The sequence below is a fragment of the Ovis canadensis genome, chromosome 4, assembly GCF_042477335.2.
Source record: "Ovis canadensis isolate MfBH-ARS-UI-01 breed Bighorn chromosome 4, ARS-UI_OviCan_v2, whole genome shotgun sequence".
NCBI classification, from domain to species: Eukaryota; Metazoa; Chordata; class Mammalia; order Artiodactyla; family Bovidae; genus Ovis; species Ovis canadensis.
This window is the reverse complement of record NC_091248.1, coordinates 25,125,375-25,150,048: the sequence shown is the minus strand read 5'-3', so window position 1 is coordinate 25,150,048 and position 24,674 is coordinate 25,125,375. Positions and strand designations below refer to the sequence as shown.

At 38.3% G+C, this 24,674-nt stretch overlaps 1 protein-coding gene across 1 annotated transcript in view; it reads right to left on the bottom strand.

Moving 5' to 3' along the window:
- VPS50 (VPS50 subunit of EARP/GARPII complex) overlaps positions 1-24,674 on the bottom strand; it is a 137,898-nt gene that overhangs the window by 23,122 nt on the left and 90,102 nt on the right. Inside the window, exons 17-21 of the mRNA XM_069587413.1 lie at positions 23,055-23,145; positions 21,081-21,257; positions 17,502-17,620; positions 14,406-14,512; positions 110-231 (exon numbers count right to left, since the gene is read on the bottom strand). Of these exons, the coding sequence (XP_069443514.1) occupies positions 110-231; positions 14,406-14,512; positions 17,502-17,620; positions 21,081-21,257; positions 23,055-23,145 (616 nt within the window). The remainder of the gene's footprint in view (positions 1-109; positions 232-14,405; positions 14,513-17,501; positions 17,621-21,080; positions 21,258-23,054; positions 23,146-24,674) is intronic.

The window sequence follows — 24,674 nt, the reverse complement described above, 5'->3', positions numbered from 1 at the left end:
TAATTGTCAAAATAATGTTATTTGTGTATTTTATACAGAGAAAATGAACTTTACATTTACAAAAACAAATTTTAAAAGAAACAGACTCTTCCCCCAAAGACTGACTTACTGAATCATTCCGACCAAAAAAGGTATATATTGCATACAAGTAATAATCAAAGAGCTGAGACATAAAATGGATAACATCAAATGCAATTGGCTTAAGAATGTTCATCATCTGCATATATTTACCTGAAAAGAAAAAATAAATAAATAAGTAACACAAAATTAAAATCTGTTAGTCTTTAGTTAAGAAACCATAAAAATACTTTACCAAAATATTTTTAATATTACATTCCTTAGTCATATCGGCCATGCCTCAAGTACTCAACATTTATTTGTAGCTCATTTATTTGTAGTTAGTGACTACTATACTGGACAGCACAGATATAGAACAGTTATACCATCTTAGAAAGTACTACAGGATGGCACTGATTAAAAAAGGGAAAAAAAAAAAACCTAAAAAACTTCTCATGTCATTATACTTTACTGTTTGCCTTATATTTATGGAACTGCTGAACTCTTCTACAATGACACGGTATACATACCCAACATAGCTCCTCATCTCTTGGAGATTCCATTTAAAACAATTTCTTCAAAAATGTTTAGGTGTAATAAGACAAAAGACAACATATTCTGAGAAAAAGTGGGGTTCTTTTCATAAGCATATTATACACATGTAGCAAAAGTAAGAAACAAACAAACAAGAAGAAAATGTAGAAGATACTCCCCGTTGCCCCAGATCCTAGCCCTGTGAAATCTGCCGTCGGAGGCCAAGAACATTTCTTTATCACCACATCAGAGCTCAACAGTCTCAAAATGCCAAGAACATGTCCTTCCTTTGGGAGATGCCAGTGTTCCTTTCTTTTTCCTCTACACATATGATACAGTTACATAAAAACATTTAAAACCCAAAATTTATGCATTTATAAACTTGTTCATATGTTTGAAAGGTGCATGGGAGATGGGCTGAATCAAACAACACCCAATAATGAATACTGAATTGTGTTTTTAAAGGAAATAACAGGGAAAGAAGCAGATCTATAAAAAATGCTTTTCTGCAGAAGTTCTTAAAACAGGCTATTTGCTGTATTTCCAAATGAGCATTCAGGAGCCATCTCCACTTTATGGAACTGCTACGCATTTTAAATTGGTACGATTGAGGACACCAGAATTAAAGAGAAAACACATTAACTGCAGCAGAAAAAAATTGACAAATTTACTCTAATGGAAATACCTACATCATTTCTTTATTAACTAAGAACTCAGTATATCTGTCTTAATTTACACGAGAAATGAGTTTGAATAATGGACAGTCAGAAAGACAAGCACACACACATATCAGAGTTAAAAAAAAAAAACCATCAATTTAGATTCCATTCTTACTCCTGTTTACAAGTCTTTTGTTTCAGAATTATTTTTTGTAATCATTTCACATAATCAAGATTTTTTAAAAAAAATCTCCATTGAAAAATATTTGAAAATACACTCAGAACATTCTGGATCACTATGAAGACATTTCATCCACTGCAAACACATCACTATTTAAACTGCAACTATTTACCCATTAAATAATGTGATACTATAAAGAGAAAAAAATGAAAAAGTAGATTATATTACTTTAGTCTGTAAAAGAACATTTCCAGAAGGTGAATAGTAAACAGTGTCTGGATTGACACACATCCAGAATACAAAGCTCCTCTCTATTCCTAATAAGATTAACCATTCTTCATATAAGTCGTCTTTTAAGAAAGGATATAAAATGAATTAATAGGTAAATGCTATTTTAAATGTGCATTCAGAAGAAAAAAAAAACAAACAGATGATCCCAACTGGTCTGAAAAAAAGGAAACATAATCATTCAATAAATTCAACACTTTTTAAAAGCTTTTATGTTCACGGTCTTGTGTTAAGACACAAGGAACTACCCAGAGTTCCTGTTCTCTCACAGAGCCTCTTCCATGACTTCACAGGGCCAGACACGGAAGGCAGTCACTGATAAGCAGGCTGCCAGTATACTAACATAGAGAAGAGTAAGAAATCTGTCCTTCCAGTACTAGAGGGTCGAGTAGGCTTTGGAGGCCTGAGGGAATTTATGCACTCCCTCAGTATTACTGAACTAAAAGAGAATTTTACTATCAATTAAAATACCTCTGAAGAGAAGAGGCTGAGAGAGTAAAGGCAGATAGGTATGCTCCCCAGAAAACGATAAATCTCAAAACATTCCTAGACCAGGGGTTGGCAAACCTTTCCTGTAGAGGACCAAAAACTAGATAGCTTAGGCTTCGTATGTCGTTCAGTCTCTGGGGCAGATACTCAGCTCTGCTAGTCTTGGTTTCAACTGTTCAACTCTCCCATCATAGCACAGAAGCAGCCACGGATGACATGTGAACAAATGAGCACGGGCGTATTCCAATCAAACTTTATTTACAAAAACAGGCAGTCAGACTGATTTGGCCTGCAGGCTACAGTTTCCCAATCCCTGTCTATACTAGATGACAGAGAGCAGATGGGAGCAGGATGATGGAAAGATACAAAGATGATCCACCTCCCAGAATTCTGGAAATAAAAGCAAAAATAAACAAATGGGATCTAATTAAAATTAAAAGCTTCTGCACAACAAAGGAAAATATAAACAAGGTGAAAAGACAGCCTTCTGAATGGGAGAAAATAATAGCAAATGAAACAACTGACAAACAACTAATCTCAAAAATATACAAGCAACATATGCAGCTCAATTCCAGAAAAATAAACGACCCAATCAAAAAATGGGCCAAAGAACTAAATAGACATTTCTCCAAAGAAGACATACAGATGGCTAACAAACACATGAAAAGATGCTCAACATCACTCATTATTAGAGAAATGCAAATCAAAACCACAATGAGGTACCACTTCACACCAGTCAGAATGGCTGCGATCCAAAAATCTGCAAGCAATAAATGCTGGAGAGGGTGTGGAGAAAAGGGAACCCTCCTACACTGTTGGTGGGAATGCAAACTAGTACAGCCACTATGGAGAACAGTGTGGAGATTCCTTAAAAAATTGCAAATAGAACTACCTTATGACCCAGCAATCCCACTGCTGGGCATACACACCGAGGAAACCAGAATGGAAAGAGACACATGTACCCCAATGTTCATCGCAGCACTGTTTATAATAGCCAGGACATGGAAACAACCTAGATGTCCATCAGCAGATGAATGGATAAGAAAGCTGTGGTACATATACACAATGGAGTATTACTCAGCCGTTAAAAAGAATTCATTTGAATCAGTTCTGATGAGATGGATGAAACTGGAGCCAATTATACAGAGTGAAGTAAGCCAGAAAGAAAAACACCAATACAGTATACTAACACATATATATGGAATTTAGGAAGATGGCAATGACGACCCTGTATGCAAGACAGGAAAAAAGACACACATGTGTATAACGGACTTTTGGACTCAGAGGGAGAGGGAGAGGGTGGGATGATTTGGGAGAATGGCATTCTAACATGTATACTATCATGTAAGAATTGAATCGCCAGTCTATGTCTGACGCAGGATACAGCATGCTTGGGGCTGGTGCATGGGGATGACCCAGAGAGATGTTATGGGGAGGGAGGTGGGAGGGGGGTTCATGTTTGGGAACGCATGTAAGAATTAAAGATTTTAAAATTTAAAAAATAAAAAACTAAAACAAACAAACAAACAAACAACAACAACAACAAACCAAAGAGAACCGCAAAGGCTGTGGAAGCTGCCTGGTAAGACGTGACTGCTTAAAAGCAACAGGTACTGCAAGAGAGCAGGAGCAAGAAATGGGGCTGAGAAAGGCTGGGTGAACTGAAGGCCTACATATGGAACAAAGTTCCTGTCCCCACACCCTAGCTACTGTTCCTCATCAGCAGTTACAGTACTGTAGGCCCCCCAACCTTATCTGCGGTTTCCGTTACCCACAGCCAACCTCACTCCTAGAACAGTAAACAGAAAATCCTGGAAATAAACAAGTCATAAGTTTTAAATCGAGTGTTGCTCTGAGCAGCATGCTGAAATCGCATGTTGTCTGGCACCATCCCTTTGACCAGCATATCCTGCCTGCTAGTCCCATCTCAGTTATCAGATCAACTGTCATGGTATCTCTGTGCCTGTGTTTAAGGAATCCTGATTTTACTTTATAATGGCCCCCAAATGCAAGAGAAGTGATGCTGGCCATTCGAATCTGCCAAAGAGAAGCTGTACGGTAGGTACTTCCTTTGTGTGAAAAGGTGGACGTTCACAACTTAATAATGAAAGAAAAAAAAATCATATGCTGAGGATGCTAAGATCTGTGGTAAGATTGGATCTTCTGTGAAACCATGATGAAGCAAAAAGAAATTTGTGCTAGTTTTCATTGTCACACCTTGGACTGCAAAAGTTTCAGCCAAAGCAGTAAGTGTTTAGCTAAGATGGTAAAGGCACTGAATCTGTACAGTAAGAATCTGTAGAGTGTGAGACAGACTACATTTATATAACGTTTATTATAGTATATGTTATAATTTTTCTATTTTATTATTAGTATGGCTTGTTAATCTTTTCCTGCGCCTCGCCTAATTTATAAATTAAACTTTTTACCTCAGGTATGTGTACAGAAGAAAAAACATCATCTATATAGGGTTTGCCATGACTTATGGTTTTAGGCATCTACTGGGGATCTTTGAACATATCTCAACACATAAGGGGGGACTACTGTATAGGCTGCCAGAATTTCCCAGACAAAAGCAAAATAAAGCCCCCTAGGAGTTCTTTCTAAAAGAAGTAAAGAATAAACAACACCTCTCTCAACACCGGCAAATACACTTAATTGAACAAACTTACGAAAATAAATTAGAAAAGCTAAGGTTTCTAGTGTGGCTATTGGCACCACAGATTAAAATCTTTCTCATTCTGGGAGATCTGTCCCCATAATGTAAAGTGAGTGAGTGGGTGAAGCTGCTCAGTCGTGTCTGACTCTTTGCGACCCTGTGGACTGTAGCCCACCAGGCTCCTCCGTCCATGGGATTCTCCAGGCAAGAATACTAGAGTGGGCTGCCATCCACCCAGACCTGCCCTACTCTATACAAAGTTCCCAGTTAGAATACCTACTAAAGAGAAAGAGCCGGCTCCAACACAGTTCTAATTACTCAGCAGAGGACACCCACAATAGCTATCCAGGCCTTCTATTTTAGGGATAAATAATCGAAAGTCACCAGGCCCATGAGGAAAATTCAGAATGACTGTAAAGAGAAAAGCTGATGCTAGAGAAAATAAAACAATTGAAGCTAAAGAAGAGGAAATACAGTAATTATTGTAAAGCCCTATCATAGGCAAACATGGCAGGAAGAAAAAGAGTATAGAAGGGTTCTTAAGTATTTAAAGTTATTAAAAATGTGATTTTTTAAAAAAATTAAAGAGATGGGAAAAGGAAGTCTACCAGAAGGTATAGCAAAAAGACAAAAGTACAGAAAAATACTGATATTAGAAAAATATGAGAGACGTAAAGGGCCAATTTAAGAGACTGAACACTTGAGTAAGGGGAAATCAGAGAAAAAGGGATTAAAGAAAATGGGGAGGCAGAAATCAAAGAAACAGTCATAGCTGAGAAACACACGAACCATTAGACTGAAACGGCAACAAACTGCCCAACACACTTAATGAAAAAGACCTCACAGAGACATCATGGAGGATTCTGAAACACCAAGGGGAAAAAAAAACATAAAAACTTTCAGACAGAAGAAATTCACCTGCAAAAAATGAATAATAGACCATCAGACATTTCCACTTTCTAAGGAAAAGTAATTCTCAGTCAACAATTCTATACACAACTAAACTGTCATTCCATGAAGAGCAGAATAAAGACATATTTAGACTGACAAGGATTCAAAACATTTACTTCTTAACACCCTTTTCTGAGAAATTACAATTAGTAGAAAGACAATCAGAAACAAACCAAGCAATTGCCTCCATACTATTGAGATGGAGCAGGAGGTGCGTGGGAGACACTTGCTTTTGGCCACAGGTTCTTCTTTACTAATTAACGTGTTACTGTGAGGCCTTCCCCGGTGGCTCAGTAGTAAAGAACCTGCCTGCAGTGCAGGAGATGCGGGCTTGATCCCTGGGTTGGGAAGATCCCCTGGAGGAGGGCATGGCAACCCACTCCAGTATTCTTGCCTGGAGAATCCCAGGGACAGAGCAGCTCGGCAGGCTACAGTCCATGGGGTCGCAGAGTCGGACACGACTGAGCAAGCACGTACACATGCACGTGTTACTGTGAGAGGAGCTACCTTGATAAAAATACAGAAGCATGGTTCCAAAGTTAGCCAGCCGAGCTGAGAAAATGTGGTCTGCAGTTCAGATATACGGCACCCTCTCTTCCTCTCCAGAGTTCCCGACAGAGGCACAGAGGCAGCATGCTTTAGGAACACAGAGGAAAGTTACCTAATAGGTAGCCCAGATAACCAAGAAGGATGTCTCCCAAATTACAAACCTCATGAAGTTCCTATTCCTGCCTCCAACTTCTACTATCACCGTGCTGACCTCTGTCCGGGACCTGACACTCCTGGCACCCTCCACTAGGGCTATGAAGCATGGAAGTCAAGAGCTTACTGCTCTAGGATCAGACAACCTGTGCGACATATACAGCAAGTTATTTATCAACAGGCTTCAATTAACTGTATATTAAAAAGGTACTCTGAAAAACTCATGAGAAAATGCTTGTTAAATGTTTACATAGCGTATAATTAAGAGAGCAAAATGTCTTAGCTACCTCTCCTAAATAAAATAAATATACTCGTGATGAAGGCAAAATGGGAGACATACATATATATATAGGATATTACATGCAGAGAATCTAACCTAATCTAGAGATGAGGAAAAGCTCCATAGGGGAAGCACTGTTTAAACTCTCTCGCCCTTTGCAGCAACACGGGTGGGTCTAGAGATGATCATTCTAAGTCAAGTCAGACAGAGAAAGACAAAAATCACATGATATCACTTATATGTGGAATCTAAAAAATGATACACATGAACTAATTTACAAAACAGAAACAGACACAGAAAACAAACTTATTGTTACCAAAGGGTAAGAGGGAGAATAAATTAGGAATTTGGGTTTAATGGAAACACACTATTATATATAAAATAAACAACAAGGACCTACTGTACAGCACTGGGAACTATATTCAATATCTTGTAACAGTCTATAATGGAAAACAATCTGAAAAAGAAATATATACATATATATATGTACATATGTGCATATGTGTATTATATATACATATATAAAACTGAATCATTTCCTGTACGTCTGAAACACTGTAAATCAACTATACTTAAATTTTTTTAAAAAGCAAAAAACAAAACCCCTCTCACCCTAAATCTAGACGCTGAATCCTGTATACTCAAGGGAAAGAGGCACACAGAGGGGCTGGAGAAGAAACCAAGCAGCAGTGTGGACATGGACTACACCAGAGGAGCAAGACTGGGGCTGCCTTATGAGCTCATCGTAGGGAACCAGAGAGGAGCGTGAGGACCACACGGAAGGGGGTCTGGGGGGATTTAGTCAGTGCGACACAGCCCCTGTGCAGAGGAGGGAATGCGGGGTAAAAAGAAAAAGAAATGCTGGAAGTGTGCGTCTGTGTGTTAAAAATTAAAGAGTTCTCAGTGTAAAATTTATTGAGTAGCTACAGAAGCGAAAAGCACTTTCTGGGTGCTCTATATGCTGCAAAGATGGCAAACTTTCTTCTTCTTGTATAGGAGCTAACAATCTGATGGGGCAAAAGCACGAACAGGATCTGAGCTGGGAAGGATGTTTGTTATCCTTAGAGCAGTGCACTGAGTTGAGAGCTCCTCAATGGGTATAAATAGCACATAAAGGGCAACTGAGCTGCAAATGAGAAAGGTGATTTGGAGGCCAGGCCTTTGTTTATACCTTGGGGTATGTTAACTTTTAACCTTTTTCACGCATTACTTTTTCAATTTAAAATACTCTGTGATAAAATGAAAATATCAATGCCCCACCTATAAGAATGTACCCACGAAAGAGATTTCTTCCCTCCGATTTTTGTGTTTCTTCTGTCATATACACTGCCACTCAGCCACAGTCTGACTAAACGTCCCTTATGTAGGTATTCCGGTAATGTTAAATCCTGTGCATGGGTTGGTGTGTATTCTTTCCAGCTGCTAAGGTAATTAATTTTGTTGTTAAGGTCTGCAGGTTTTACAAACATAGGTTTTGGCACCCTAACCTCTGCCCCTCAGACTTAACCATAGCTGCTCACATGAGAGTTGCCTCCAGTAGAGAAAACTGTGGTTAACAAAGCTACTTCAATGATGAGACATATATCTTAAAATTTCTCTGCCTCTGTCTGCAAGAAATTCTCAGCCTGACAGGATTTTCTCTTTTCACAAGCAAGCACTCTGGTTAGTCCCCTGTACTTGTGAAAGACTCCAAGCCTTTCTAATAGATTTAGGTACCACCTAGCACTGGGGAGCTCCGTTAACACTCTTTTGTCTAATCTCTCCTAAAGATCTGCCAAATAATCACCACTGAAAAAGGACACTTTGTATACGCCTTTAATGTTCTCAAATGTGCTTCCCAACCACTGAGAATGAGTTCCTTCATCTTCCCAGGCACCAAAAACTAATCTAACTTATTTACACAAGTGGACTGGCTTTGTAAGAAGAGACATTACCTTTGCCAATATTACCTTCAAGTATTTCTATGCAATAATAGCAGGGGATGGAGTACTAGTTATTTACTAGTTGGAGACCCCTCAGTGAGTGGTTCCCTTAAAATTCTAGTCCAAGAATATGTACAAAATGAAGATATAGACGCCCCAGGCAGAGAGAAAGTGGTGGGCGTGAAAGTGCTCAGTGCTGCCACTATTCCTCATATTTGTATCTGGACTTCTTAATACTTCAATACTGAGCACAATCAATATCTAATTCCTGGTCAAATGTCTTTATGTGACTAGAATGCATAATAGCTTTCATAGTAAAAATACCACTATATAGCCTCCACCTTTGACTACCCAAAGCCCATGCAGAAGCCCCCACTGCAGGCTCTACAGTTCTTGCAGCAGTCCTACTAAAACTAGGTGATATGGCATACTACGGATTTCATTACCCCTAAATCCAGTTACTGACTTTATAGCATATCCATTTATCATACTATCCCTATGGGGCATAATCATAACTAGCTCGATTTGTCTTCACCAAACGGACCTAAAGTCACTCATTGCATACTCATCTGTCAGCCACACAGCACTTGTTATTTTAGCCATTCTTATCCAAACACCTTGAAGCTACATAGGAACTACAGCCCTAATAATTGCCCATGGTCTTACATCCTCCATACTTTTCTGCCTAGCAAACTCTAACTCTGAACGAATTCATAGCTGAACAATAATCCTAGCCTGAGGCCTACAGACATTCCTCCCACTAATGGCCACCTGATGACTCTTAGCAAGCTTAACTAATCTGGCTCTACCCCCAACAATCAACCTGATTGGAGAGCTATTTGTAGTAGTATCAACTTTTTCATGATCCAACATCACAATTACTCTAACAGGGGCAAATATAGTAATTACGGCCTTATCCTCCCTGTATGTGCTAATCACAACACAACGAGGCAAATACAACTACCATATTAACAAAATTATACCTTCCTTCACACGAGAAAATGCTCTCATGTCATTACACATCTTACCCTTGTTACTACTATCCCTAAACCCAAAAATTATTCTAGGACCCTCGAACTGTAAATATAGTTTTAAAAAAAACATTAGATTGTGAATCTAATAATAGAAGTTTACTACCTTCTTATTTACCGAAAAAGTAACTGCTAATTCTATGCCCCCATGTCTAACAACATGGCTTTTTTGAACTTTTAAAGGATAGTACTTATCTGTTGGTCTTAGGAACCAAAAAATTGGTGCAACTCCAAATAAAAGTAATAAACCTATTCTCTTCCTTTACATTGACCACCCTATTCTTACTAACCATACCCATTATAATAACAAGCTCTAACACCTACAAAACCTCCAATTATCCACTTTACGTACAAACAACCATCTCATGCGCCTTCATTACTAGTATAATTCCCACAATAATATTTATCCACACAGGCCAAGAAATAATCATTTCAAACTGACACTGGCTAACTATCCAAACCCTTAAATTATCACTTAGCTTCAAAATAGATTACTTCTCAATAATATTTGTCCCAGTAGTATTATTCATTGCTGCTAAGTCGCTTCAGTCGTGTCTGACTCTGTGCGACCCCATAGACGGCAGCCCACTAGGCTCCCCTGTCCCTGGGATTCTCCAGGCAAGAACCCTGGAGTGGGTTGCCATTTCCTTCTCCAATGCATGAAAGTGAAAAGTGAAAGTGAAGTCGCTCAGTCATGTCCGACTCTTCACGACCCCATGGACTGCAGCCTACCAGGCTCCTCCATCCATGGGATTTTCCAGGCAAGAGTACTGGAGTGGGGTGCCATTGCCTTCTGCATTCGTTACATGATCTATTATAGAGTTCTCAATATGATACATACACTCAGACCCCAACATTAATCACTTCCTTAAATATCTACTCTTATTCCTCACCATAACACTTATCCTTGTTACCACAAACAACCTATTTCAATTATTTATTGGCTGAGAAGGCGTTGGAATTGTATCATTTTTGCTCATCGGATGACGATACGGACGAGCAGACGCAAACACAGCAGCCCTACAAGCGATCCTGAATAACCACATTGGTGACATCAGATTTATCCTAGCAATAGCATGATTCCTAACTAACCTTAACACCTGAGACCTTCAACAAATTTTCATATTAAACCCAGACAACTCCAGCCTGCCTCTAATAGGGCTAGTACTAGCTGCAACCGGAAAGTCCGCCCCATTTGGTCTACATCCATGACTGCCCTCCGCAATAGAAGGCCCCACCCCTGTCTCAGCACTACTCCACTCAAGCACAATAGTAGTAGCAGGCATTTTCCTACTAATCCGCTTTTACCCACTAACAGAGAACAACAAATATGCCCAGTCCATTATACTATGCCTAGGGGCTATCACCATGCTATTCACAGCAATGTGCGCCCTTACCCAAAATGACATCAAGAAAATTGTTGCCTTCTCTACATCCAGCCAACTAGGCCTTATAATGGTAACAACTGGCATTAACCAACCCTACCTAGCATTCTTCCATATTTGTACCCACGGGAGGCAGCACTGAGGAATAGTGGCAGCACCTAATCCCAGCCCTAAAGGAAAAGACACGAGAGTCAGATGATCATTCTATGCACTGTGCCCTAATGACAACCCTAGTAAAAGATCCAGTGGGAAGAAGACTGAAATTACGATGCTCAGATTCCCTGAGTAAGGTTCTATTCAGGATTGCTCAGGTTTTACACATCTGCTATACTAAAGAGCCACAGAATGAAGTTTTTCTGTTTCTATAAAGCCACTGTTAGAAAACAATGTCCACTGTGTTGGTCAGTGATTCTTATGGAAGAATTTGTCGTTATTGTCTTCTGAATTTAGTTCCAGGAGTACACTTCTATCATTAACATATCCCTTCCTTAGATAATGAGAAAAACAGAATGCATTGTTCCTTCTGATTTGCCTGCATTCCAGGTGGTGCTAGTGTTAAAGAACCCGCCTGCCAATGCAGATGTAAGAGACTGGAGTTCAATCCCTGGGTCAGGAAGATCCCCTGGAGGAAGGCCTGGCAACCCACTCCGGTATTCTTGCCTGGAGAATCCCATGGACAGAGGAGCCTGGTGGGGTCCATAGGGTTGCAGAGTCGGACATGACTGAAGCGACTTACCATGCACACAGTTGGAATAAAACGTGATTTTCTCCTCAGTTTTGTTGTGGCTTCCTGTTTGCTTTGAGTGAATATATGTCTTTTAGGGCAGAAGGCAACAATGATGACCTCTAGTCCTTTTTGAACTAGGTAAGGAGTTAACTTACCTTAAATGTGGTTAAGTTACCATTTAATGTGGTTGACTGTATTATTTTCCCCAATTATCTGTCCTTTTCCACCTCCACTCCCTGGAAGAGGATTATGCATCCTTGTCCACCGCCCTGGACTGGCAGTTCCTTCCTGTGAAGTTCACTTCTCTACCACGGGTCAAGCCTGACTTGCTATGACCAGTGACATGCTACAGGAAGTCAGGGTAGCACATCAGAGTGGCAGCTTTAAGAGCCATAATATGGTTCAGCTCTTGTTCTCCCCACATCCCGATGACTGCTACTTTTTCAGCCTGCATCGCAGAATGAAGACACACACTGGGGCAGAACTAAGAAGCTCAGGAGTCAATATGCATTGTGATAAATCATGATAAGGCCACTGATGTGTTAGGGTGTTTTGTTACTTCCACATAACCGAGCACAAACTGGCTTCATTCAACTACATCTCAAGCAGTGTGTCCAAACACTGTAATCTACAGTGAGTACAGAGGACTGATAAGGATGACAAGGACTTTAGAATATCCAACAATGAGGACCATATAAGGGAACTTAAGCACACTGATGCTTTTGAACTGTGGTGTTAGAAAAGACTCTTGAGAGTCCCTTGGACTGCAAGGAGATCCAACCAGTCCATTCTGAAGGAGATCAGCCCTGGGTGTTCTTTGGAAGGAATGATGCTAAAGCTGAGACTCCAGTACTTTGGCCACCTCATGCGAAGAGTTGACTCATTGGAAAAGACTCTGATGCTGGGAGGGATTGGGGGCAGGAGGAGAAGGGGATGACCGAGGATGAGATGGCTGGATGGCATCACTGACTCGATGGACGTGAGTCTGAGTGAACTCCGGGAGTTGGTGATGGATAGGGAGGGCTGGCGAGCTGTGATTCATGGGGTCGCAGAGAGTCGGACACGACTGAGCGACTGAACTGAACTGAACTGAACTGAAGCACACTGACCCTGAAGAATGGACTGGGGGAGGGGAAGCAAAAGGAAAGGAAGTGGTATAGCTACCACCACATACTGGAAAAGTGACCATATGGGAAAAAAGGAGAAAAAAGTACAGACTTACTCTTTTTGCTCTTAAGAGCATATCTAAGACCAAGAGGTAGAATTAGACAGTTATTTTGGTTTACTATCAGGGAGAGATTTCTACCAATTATATCAGTCTAAGAGCAGAATGAGGAGTCTTGCAAATTAATAATGGTTTCAGCAACTGCAAGACGTGAAACAGAGACTTCTAGATGGCCCACATACATTAGATGCAGTAGAGAAAGAAATCCTCATTTTATGGGAAACGATATAAGATCATCTCCTCGGAACTCTTCTAACTCTGACTATAGATTCTGGAGAGTAACTCACGACTGCAGGTTCAGTTAGCTCTCTTGGATAAGGAAGAAAAGCTAATTTCCTGGCAACAATCAGCCATATCATAACCTTTTAGAATCTGCCATTTTCCTGTATCATAAAAATATAAACTTTTTCTTTTCTGCTCAATTCATTATTACTTTTCCACACTATTTTTCCTAAAGAAAGTGAGACTTCTAAAAAAAAAAAACACTTTTCCTTCTTTATCCCATTCATTAATGAAATTTAGAAATTATCTTTGGGAACACAAACTTTTTTTATTAGAGCTAAGAGTAATTAAACTAGGCAACAGGAAATTATCATCTCCATAAATAGAATACAGAGATTTTTATAGAAAATCAGTAAGATTCCTGACTGGTATAGGTAACTTAATTAACATGAGAAGACATCTCTATAACTTATTTGTCAAATGTACAGACTTATTTATGAGATACAAAGGTTGAGAGAGCATATAAAATGCTGGAGTACTGATATTAAAAATCCATATCATCTTCAAACTTAAATATTTCATATGGCATTTCTAGGTTCTTTGCCTCCTACAAAATCATCAATAAAGGTCTTATCTATAATATGAATAACGCTTCCCACAGTGTGAACATTTAGCTTGTAGAACTCTTGTGTCTGAAAAATGCCAGAACAATCACTGTTCACTCTGCCTATCTGACAAGACTGTGAATATCAGTGAAACAATAAAATACAAAATACTGTATAAATACAAAACTGCCACTACCATCTCATATGGACCTCTACCTCACACAGAGAATTTTTCCACTACATTTCTATTAATTGGAATATTTTACAAAAAGTGGAAGACACAAATATTAGTAGTTAACCAAAAAAGAAAAACTGACATGAGTATTATACTATTTGGAACAATTAAGATGAGAAAGCACTGACATAGGATAATCTTAAATTCTTCATTGTGGTGGGCGCTGGGCTGCACAATGAAAATCCATTTGGTAACAAATGTAGACTAATGTAACGGCTATAATAATTTTTTTTAAAGAGGAATAGCTACTTACCAACAAGCCTTATTACATTCAATGTTGTATTTGTTAAGATGGGTGCATTCACTTTATTTAGACTGTAGTCTGATTTCTTCCTGCTTTTTAGGGTCTCTCGAGAAACACTTGATATGAGAAAACAAAACAGATTTCAAATTAGGGTTGCCAAGTAGTAAGTCAATAAGTTATTCAGCTTAGGATATAGCCTTCCTTCACTAATTAGCTATTGAAAATCTTACCATGTATCAGCTGGGGATACAGAGATTATCCTCCTGTCCTTACAGAGGGGAAGCGAAATCAGTAAGCCAAGAAATAAAGGACTATAACGTATTTCTTCAGCTCTCACATATTATCAACCACTAAAAGAAGCTGTGTCACTGAATCAGAGCAATGTTTTGTCTCCCAAGCCGATAGAAATAAAAGCAAAAATAAACAGATGGGACCTAATCAAACTTAAAATCTTGCACAGTAAAGGAAACCATAAACAAAATTAAAAGACAACCCATGAATTGGGAGAAAATATTTGCAAATGATGGGACTGACAAGGGCTAACCTTTCAAAATATACTAACAGCACATAGGAATCAATAACAAAAAAACAACACCCCAATCAAAACATAAGCAGAAGACCTAAATGGACATTTCTCCAAGGAAGACATACAGATGGCCAACAGGCACATGAAACAATCCTACTCCTAGGCATATATCTAGAAAAGATGAAAGCTCTAACTTGAAAAGATACATGAAGCCCAATTCTCACAGTGGCACTACTTACAACAGCCAAGATGTGGAAGCAACCTAAGTATCCATCTACAGACGAACAGATAAAGTGCGTGTGTGTGTGTGTGTGTGTGTGTGTGTGTGTGTGTGTGTGTGTGTGTGTAAACCCACACATGCACATATGCACATACACATACACAGACAAACACACCCATACAATGGAATACTATTCAGCCATAAAAAAGAAATAATATTATTTGGAGCAACATGGATGAACCTACAGATTATTACACTAAGCTAAGTAAGTCACACAAAGAAAGACAAATACTATAGGATATCAGTTATATGTGGAATCTAGAAAACAATACAAATGAACTCACTTATGAAACAAAAACAGACTCACAGACATTGGAAAGAAACCTTATGGTTATCAAAGGGGAAATGGTGGGGAGTTTTAACTGGGTATATGGGATTAACAGATGCACACCACCGCATACAAAATAAATTTAAAAAACAAGCATTTATTGTATAGCACAAGGAACTATTGTATAGTATTGTATTGTATATACAAGGTATTCAATACCTCATGATAAACGATAATGGAAAAGAATTTTTGAAAAGAATATATATATACACATATATATGCATAAGTGAATCACTTTGCTGTACACTGACAACTAACACAAAATTATAAGTCAACTATATGTCATTAAATAAATAAAAAACAAAAAGGAAGATATGTCATTTAAAAAACAAAAAAGTGTTCTAGGGAAAGTACACATCAAGTGTACCAAGCATCCTGATTTCAGACCTACCAATATGAAAGACACTTTACTTAGAATCTGAAATAGGTATAGAGTATAATGGTAAAGTCTAGGGTTGCAGTGACAGTTGTAAATTCAAAGGAGAAGTAGAAGATAGACGGTAAGTACAGAAGAAAAGGGGACAACATGTAACAAGGCCAGAGGTGAGAAAGCAATACACTGAGAGAGGCAGAGGAGCTGACAGCGGCAGCCGGGAGAATGCATGGGCAGAAGGAAAAGTAAGGCCAGACCACCGAAAACAACGGAACCTCATGATCACAAAGAGCATGAACCCTACCATAATCACAGTGGTGAGCCATTCAGCATTTTAGCCAGGAAAAAGACACTGTCAAATGTGTATATGAAAGAAAAATCTAAATTTGTATCCAAGAATGGATTAGAAAGGGTTAAGACTAGAGATGGAAAGCCAAGGGAAGGGGATTGATTCAATGATCTTGCACAGACACTTTTCCTTGAACTAGGATGGCGACAGTGAAATACAAGAAATTTTGATAAATTCAAGAGACACCGAGAAGTTGAAATTGACAGTAACTGTCAACCGGTTGGCTGGCTGCAATTAGTAGTTTACATTGTGTATATTCCTTAAGGGTAAAAGTTTAAGGGGCTGTAAAACCCACCAAGAATGGGAGTACATACACATATAAATGGCAGCTGTTTGTTCAACTTAATTAGTTTTCTTTTCAGCAAAAACATACCCAAAACATCTGATGAAGAAGTCCAACAAAATAGTTCTACTCAGTTCAAAATAGATCACAGATGTATATATCACACATTTGTACAAACCAATGGAAATAAATTTTCCCAATTATATGAGTTGCTCATTTTTGAGGTGAGAGATTCTATCAATCAAGGTGTCAAATCAACCAAGTATTAACTAGGTAATTGGAGGGAAAAGGGTAGAAAAGAGGGTATGTAAATCTGTCATTAAAAATATATTTGTGGTCATTCAGTGTCTGATAGTCATGACATTACTCACAAATCAGAATCAGGCCCAATTTAAAGAAGGTGACAAAAATTCTTATACGGTTATCATAGTTTTTGAAGAAGACAGTTAATCATAAAACAAAAACAAAAGTACAAAACAAGGAACACTAATAAAAGGCTCAAATAGCAAATATCAATGACACTGGGAAGATTTTTCTCTATTTACTAGACTGAGGCAGGGACTCCACATACAAAACAAATGACTATTTTCCTCCTTGAGGAAAAGGAAATCAATGTGAAACAAACTGATCTATATGAGGCACAGACTGCCTTCCAAGGTGGTACTGATTCTATAAATTGCAAGTCTGTTTATCTGCAAAAGCTACTGATCTCTAAATGAAGAGCTCTTAGGTTATGCCCATTTTATATATATATATGTGTGTGTGTGTGTGTGTGTGTGTGTGTAAACTACTACATTTTCAGCCTTTCAGGAATCATTTTAAAAATATATTAACTTGTCATGCAATAGTATAACCAAAAGAAAATTTAATTTTTAAGGTTTGTTTTTTCTTAACCTTGCAAGTAAATCCTGTATGTTAAGCATGCAACATAAAATGTGAAATACCGTACAACCTAAGAATAATTACCTTTTCACAGGAGCATCGCCTGTCTGCTCATCAACAAAATCTCGTTTTAGTTCCTCAGGAACATCACTGTCACTGTCATATTCCTGGTAGGCACTTTTTTCTTGTTCATCAGATTCATACTGAAAAAAACAAACAAACAACAAAACAGTATATTCAACAGTGTGAATGTAGAACCAACCTTTCCTGGAGTCTTTCAACACAATAAAATAATACCCAATCTTATAAGAAGCTTTGATTTTGCCATCAAAACCTTGTTAACCTTCCCTTTTCTTTATCATCATGCTACCTTAACCAGCTCAAAGCAAAAAAGAAAAACACAAACATTATACTTTCAAAAGCTTATAAATGCCCCAAAGGAAAAAAAGTTTCCCTATGAACAAACAAAATAAAAAACAATCCACACCCTAGAAGAGGAAAAGAGTGTATGTTTGATTAAAACAAACTCTTCCTTCAAGTAGTTTCACCATACTTATTTCCATTTTGCTAATTTATTACAAGAAGCTGAAGGATAAAATCCTGACAGTCTAGAAGCATTAATTCAGCTTAATAAACACATACAACACACATGCTAATAGTCTATCTAATTCATCATTTAATTCCAAGGGCAGCTTAGAAACTTAGGCTAAGCATCCAGGGACTACTGAGAGCAAGGACAAAAATGGCAGACTTGCTCTTGAGAGGCAGAGTGCCTTTTCATCCTCTTTTTGGCATCGTGGCCCAGAGCCAGCGTAGGAGAGGAAGTGGAGTCCACGCGCAACAAAGGAAGCACGGCAGTATTGCCACATCACTGCCGACGAGCCTCATAAATTAGTATGACGGAACAATGGCGAACATTTATTGCGTTTTAACCAAGTACTGGGCTAAGTGCTTTCATGAACTGCCCCACTGACTCTTCAAAACAATTCTATGAAGGAGTTTTACCCCCATATGCCGGTTGAGGAGACCAGTATGACGACAACATGGGAAGAAATTAGTCCTCTAATTCAACGACTACTTTTTGAGTCTAAAGCATTATGACAGGCTTCCCAGATGGCTCAGTGGTAAAAAGTCTGCCTGCCAAGCGGGAGACGAGGTTTGACCCCTGGGTCAGGAAGATTCCCTGGAGAAGGAAATGGCAACCCATTCCAGTATTCTTGCCTGGAGAATCCCATGGACAGAGGAGCCTGGCGCGCTACACCCCATAGGCTCCCAAAAGAGTCAGACACGACTTAGCGACTAAACAACAGCAACAACTCATTCTGACAGGTTGTTTCTAAGATGTGGACTCTGACCCTCAAGGACCTATGCTGTACCTGGGAAGGTCATCAGCTCACACGTTAATGGATACAAATGAACATTAGAGACCTTCTCCCCTACTTGTACACAACGTGATTCTGCTGACACTCAGAAAGGTGTTCTCTATAGACTAGGGTCAGCTGCCCAGCACCACAGATCATTTTCAAGGATTCTGTGTTTGCAAGTTTCCCTACCTGATAAAATTTATAACCCCAATATCAAGACTTCACAACACTTCCACGGTCATGCATGGACGTGTGCCCCGTGTGGAGTGGCAAACCCTTTCGAGGCACCTCACCTGCATACTCCCAACTGAGAGCAAACAAGGCAACCAGCCCTCCCCCTTCTTATTTCGGCTGTAAACAAACGCCCTTCCCACAGGTGATCTAGTGCCACATTCTTAAGGTTTCTGTGCATTTCGCCGGTGATTTCACCCTTCAGAATGCCCCCCAAGCACAGGACTGGTGTCACCCAGTGTTTCCAAGTGCAAGAAGACTGTAAGGTGCCGTATGGCAAGAATAAGTGTGTTAGATAAGCTTCACTCAGGCATGGGTTACAGTGCTGTCAGTTGTGAGCTCAATGTTAATAAGTCGACACTGTATATTAAAACACACGTAAAACAAAGGCTGTATACTGACCAGTTGGTGAAAATGTTGTGACCAGAGGCTTGCAGATACTTAATCCCATATGTTGCCTAAGAGTAAGTTTTCTACTGCAGATTTAGTGTTCGTGGTTACCTTATATAGAATACAACTGCCACAAAGAAAAAATCAAAGGCAATGCGAGATTAAAATGAACAAATCACTAGTACAGAGGGATACATTATTTCAAAAATATTCAACCAGCTTAATTCCTTTTGGTTTAGTCTACATTAACCAAGACAAACTGTCACAAAGAATCACAAAATTATCATTTTAAATAAGGTTTACTATGAAATAATTTCTACTTCACAATGAAACATGATATTGGTGTATTTTCATGACAAGATTTTTCAAAGGACAGTTTCACTTAATAACAAAACCCAAAAACATGGAGACAAATTCAACAGCTTTTTGTCAAATGTGCACAGTTTTCACTGCATCTTCATCAGATCCAAAATAAAATTCGTACCCAGTCCCTCTGGAAATTCTGAAGAACAGAAGGACACATCCAAATTAAAAACTGTGAAAACACCCTGTAGGTAATGGTGAAGCAAGCATTCCCACACTGTAAACATGGGAAAACTGAGGGTCACAAAGTCACAATAACTTGCCAAGAGCCACAGAGTTAATCAATAAAAGTCATAATCGTTCAGCTGCCTGCAAATCTTGCCATCAACTCACACTACTTCTGGTTTGCGTTTTCTGAACTGCTCAGAGTGTTGTTAAAACACTACTGCTATATAACACAAAGAGCCCAGTGGGTCACTGTGATGACCTAGAAGGGTCGGGTGGAGATTCAGGAAGGGGGGTGATATATATATATATACACATAGTCATGACTGATTCGCATTGATGTATGGCAGAAACCAACACAACATTATAAAGCAACTTTGTACCAATTAAAAATAAATAAATTTACAAAACAAAAACATCATACTCCTAAATGTTCAAAATATTCCTAGCCAGTAACCAAACAAGACACTACCCTTTCTCAGTAAAGGGGATATGGAACAAAATGACTCACTTAGCTGCCCAAGAGTAGAGTTGAGAGAAAAGTGCTGATGATCTATTCTCACATACATCCATCTATCCAACAAATCATGTTAACTGTGCAGTGAAGAAACTATACTCCTATTCCATCAATAATCTGATAAGAATACAAAGCAATCTAGCAACAACACAAAGTAAACATAAAGACAAAGCTCATCATTCAAAAGGTCAATGTCAACAAAATGTACTGGAAAGCCATTCATTTCCAGTGCAAACAGTAACACGGGTGCCTAAGTATAAAGCAGGAAAGTGGGTGGTAAATATATGAACACATGCATGTGTGCTTAGTCTTGTCTGACTCTCTGCGATCCCATGGACTGCAGCCCTCCAGGCTCCTCTGTCCACGGATTTCCCAGGCAAGAATACTGGAGTGGGTTGCCATTTCCTCCTCTAGGGAATCTTCCCAACCCAGGATCGAACCTGTGTCTCCTGTGTTTCCTGCACCGGCAGGTGGATTCTTCATCACTGCATCACGTGGGAAGCCCCACAGGTAGGAAAGGAGGGCGGTAAATGTGTGAACAAATCTAGCCAATTACCTTGCTCACTGGGTACAACACTCGCGATGAGAAAACCCCACTTACATTCCAGGGTATGTTTTGAAAACACCACATACCCCATTAGAAGCCAGGACATCTTCTGTTTCTTCATCTTTGTGGTCGGCCTGAATTTCAAATGGATTCCCACCACTGCAGTACTGCTCAAACAAGGTTACTGTTTTTGAGGAAGTTGCAGACGACTGCTTACTGGGTGAAACTGATGGAGAACGAGACTGTTCCATGAATTTAAATTCCTAGACATTAAGAAAAGAAATGAGCCAGATTACTTTTTGCAACAACAATAAAATTCAAGTACATAAACATGAATTTGACCAAACTCCAAGAGATAGTGAAGGACAGGGAAGCCTGGCCTGCTGCAGGTCATGGGGTTGCAAAGTACTGGGCACAACTTAGTGACTGAACAACAACATAAACATATTCCATCAGTGCAAACGTAGAGTCAGTGAAGAAAACCATCCTGATTCTTTATGTTATTCATTTTTAAATCTCATAAGTTTTCTGAAAGCACAAACTTGCACACACAGGTTCGAACGTTTTCCTAAAGACAATTCAGTAACTGACATCACTTAAAACGGAGCTATCTGCATCAAGCTATTTTTGGCTTACTTTAAGGAATGGCACAGAATTTTTAATAACTTCAGTTCAAATGATAATTCTAAAAATTTTACACAATAGCAAAAGTCCTGGAAGGGTAGTTTTAATCAACAGTCATTTATAAAAGCTAATTGTTGTCAGGTCAAATAGCTTACACCATTTAAGATACTCTATGTGAATACAACGAAAACCAAGCATGCAACATACATCTTTCTCTGTTATGGTGGTGGTAATGGTGGTTTAGTCATTCAGTCATGTCTGACTCTTGCGACCCCATGGACTGTAGCCCGCCAGGCTCCTCTGCCAATGGGATTCTCCAGGCAAGAATACTGGAGTGGGTTGCCATTTCCTTCTCCAGGAATCGAACCCAGGTTTCCTGCACTGCTGGCAGGTTCTTTACCGACTGAGAATTTATGTGTGCCTGTACCACACACACAATTGATGGCTAAATACAAATTCAAATAAAATTATTTACATAGAGGTTCTAAAGTCAATGCTGGAATTTGAAGTAATATAAGGAATCATCTTAATTTAATAACTCTAAAATAATGTTTAAATTAATATTAATTTTGCTATCTGTTTCACTGCATTTAATATCACCACTTTAGGAAAGCAATACGATAAACCTGGATAAGAAGTAAGCTATTACACAATATGAGCGCAAACACTATTCCATTAAAAAAATCCTTTTAATCACGTATTCTTTACATTTATCCAGAATAAGAAAATTCCTTCTAGAAAGATATTTCTTTCAGAAGCAAAAACTAACCGCAGTAGACCTTTGAAAAAGGAATCTAAATTTATATACTATATTCTGACACTGGATATTTGTAGGAAATGTCCTGTCTAACACAAGAAATATTTATCTACACTATGTTTCAATCAAGAGAAAAAACAAATCAATTAAAGATATTTTCACAGATTACATTACAGGATTCAGGGAATCAATTAACTAATAAAAAACTAGTGGTATTTTTTAGTAAATGCCTTTTTTATCCCAGAGGCATTTTCTCATTACAGACAAATTTATGAGTCACAGCAGAAATCAAGAACCTATTGGACCCTTTAAGAAATGACGAATATTCTTCAAATATAAGCATTTTCACTAAAGACCATCAAAATATAACTGATTATTTTTCTGCAAGATTAAATAAACCAGGGACCCTCTTCTGAAATCTAAAGAAAACAAATTATTTTAATTGTGACTCTTTGCAGGCAAAAGAGTTTTTCTAAACTGTATAAACTGAAATTAGTAAAAAGTGATAGACTGTGACATCACCTTTGTAAAAAAAAAAAAGGCTTATTATTAATCACTTTTAAGGAAGAAAGGAAAGGCACTCTTCCTTAACTTAATTATTTTATAAATGCTTTCATGTATCTGGTTTGCTTTTAAAGATTACTAAATAAAAAACTGATTTATCTGTTCTTAAACTTACATGAAGCTGCAAGATGCTGAAATTTGACTTCACAGGACAAAGTTCCCAGGTCTCATTCTCTAGAAACATTCTCAGTTCATCAAGCCTTGTTCTTAAAAACAAATAATGAATAACCCCAAAAGTAAGAAGAAAAGCACATTGCATGCAAGGATTAATATAACAAAAACTATTACAGTTATCATTGTGATCATAATCAATTTTGAAAATCCATTTAGACCAATGTAGTAAACACAAACATTTGCTTTTACGTACTTATCTGTAAGAGAAAAAAACCTCAAGTATTTACCAAACTCAAGAATATTTCTTATGTTGCAAAAATAATAAATGCAGGGAAAATGACATTTTTATTAAGGGACTAAACTAAGTGACTCACCAACTCATGTACATAAGACATACTTTAGCTAATGACATATCATTGCCAAAAGAAAAAACAAGAAATCATTTACAGGGTTTATGAAACCATAAATACTGAAAAATGTTTTATGTTAAAAGGCACAGATCTTAATCATTCTTACTAAACCACAATATCAAGGTGATTATCACTCTCTAAATATATTTTAGCTCAGTGCCTATCTATCTCTACACAACATTTACGAGATAAATTAGCAAATATGGCACTTAAATTAACAAGTAGTCACATATTATACTGATCTCTTCTTTCTTTAATGCTACTGCTCTTACAGTTTTCTGAGTGCATGTAAGCATATGTACGTTCAGTAGTGTCCAACTCTTTGTGACTCATGGACTGTAGCTCTCTAGGGTCTTCTGTCCATGGAATTTTCCAGGCAGGAATACTGGAGTGGGTTGCCATTTCCTTCTCCAGGGGATTTTCCTGACCCAGGAATCGAACTCCCATCTCTTGTGTCTCCTGCACTGGCAGGCAAATCCTTTACCACAAGCACCACCTGGGAAGCCCCGCCTCTTTGGTAATCAGTATATTATACAAGCAATTCCAGAGAAACAAATACTTCCTTCTTGTTAACGCAGGAATAAAAGAGCCAGTGCCTGTCCTCTTCCTACAACAAGCCTCACTGCTGTTACTAAAATCATGCTAAAAACAAAATCTAGATTTTTAAAACAAAAACCCACAGGTTCTAAATTAAAGATGGAATTAATGGTAAAATCTGTGAAAAGCAGAAACTGCTCAAAATATTAGTGTTTTTAATAGACACGGGCTTTAAAGTACCTACTATAAACAAGTTAAACAAAATATAGAAAAAAAGATGCACAAACTGGATAGAAAGAAAATTACTTTAAGAACTATAATAATAAAAAAAAGAATCAAACAATCTATAACTGAAAAAATAAAATACTTCAAATTAAAACTGGGTAAGTAAAACATCAGATGACAGAATTAATGAACTTGAAGGTGGTTCGATAGGAAATAGCAAACCTGAAGCACAAATGGGGGAAAAAAATGGGAAGAAACAGAAAAGATCATAAGAGATAGGTGAGGCTGTTGAAACATCTAGCATGCATACAACTGGATGGAGAGGATAGAGGGAAGTGCGAAAGAAACGTCTGACGTGGTAGGTCACAGCTGAGAATTTGGCAAAAGTGGTTGTGCCCTTAGCTATCACCATTTACAAAAATTAACTAAAATGAATCACAGATCAAACG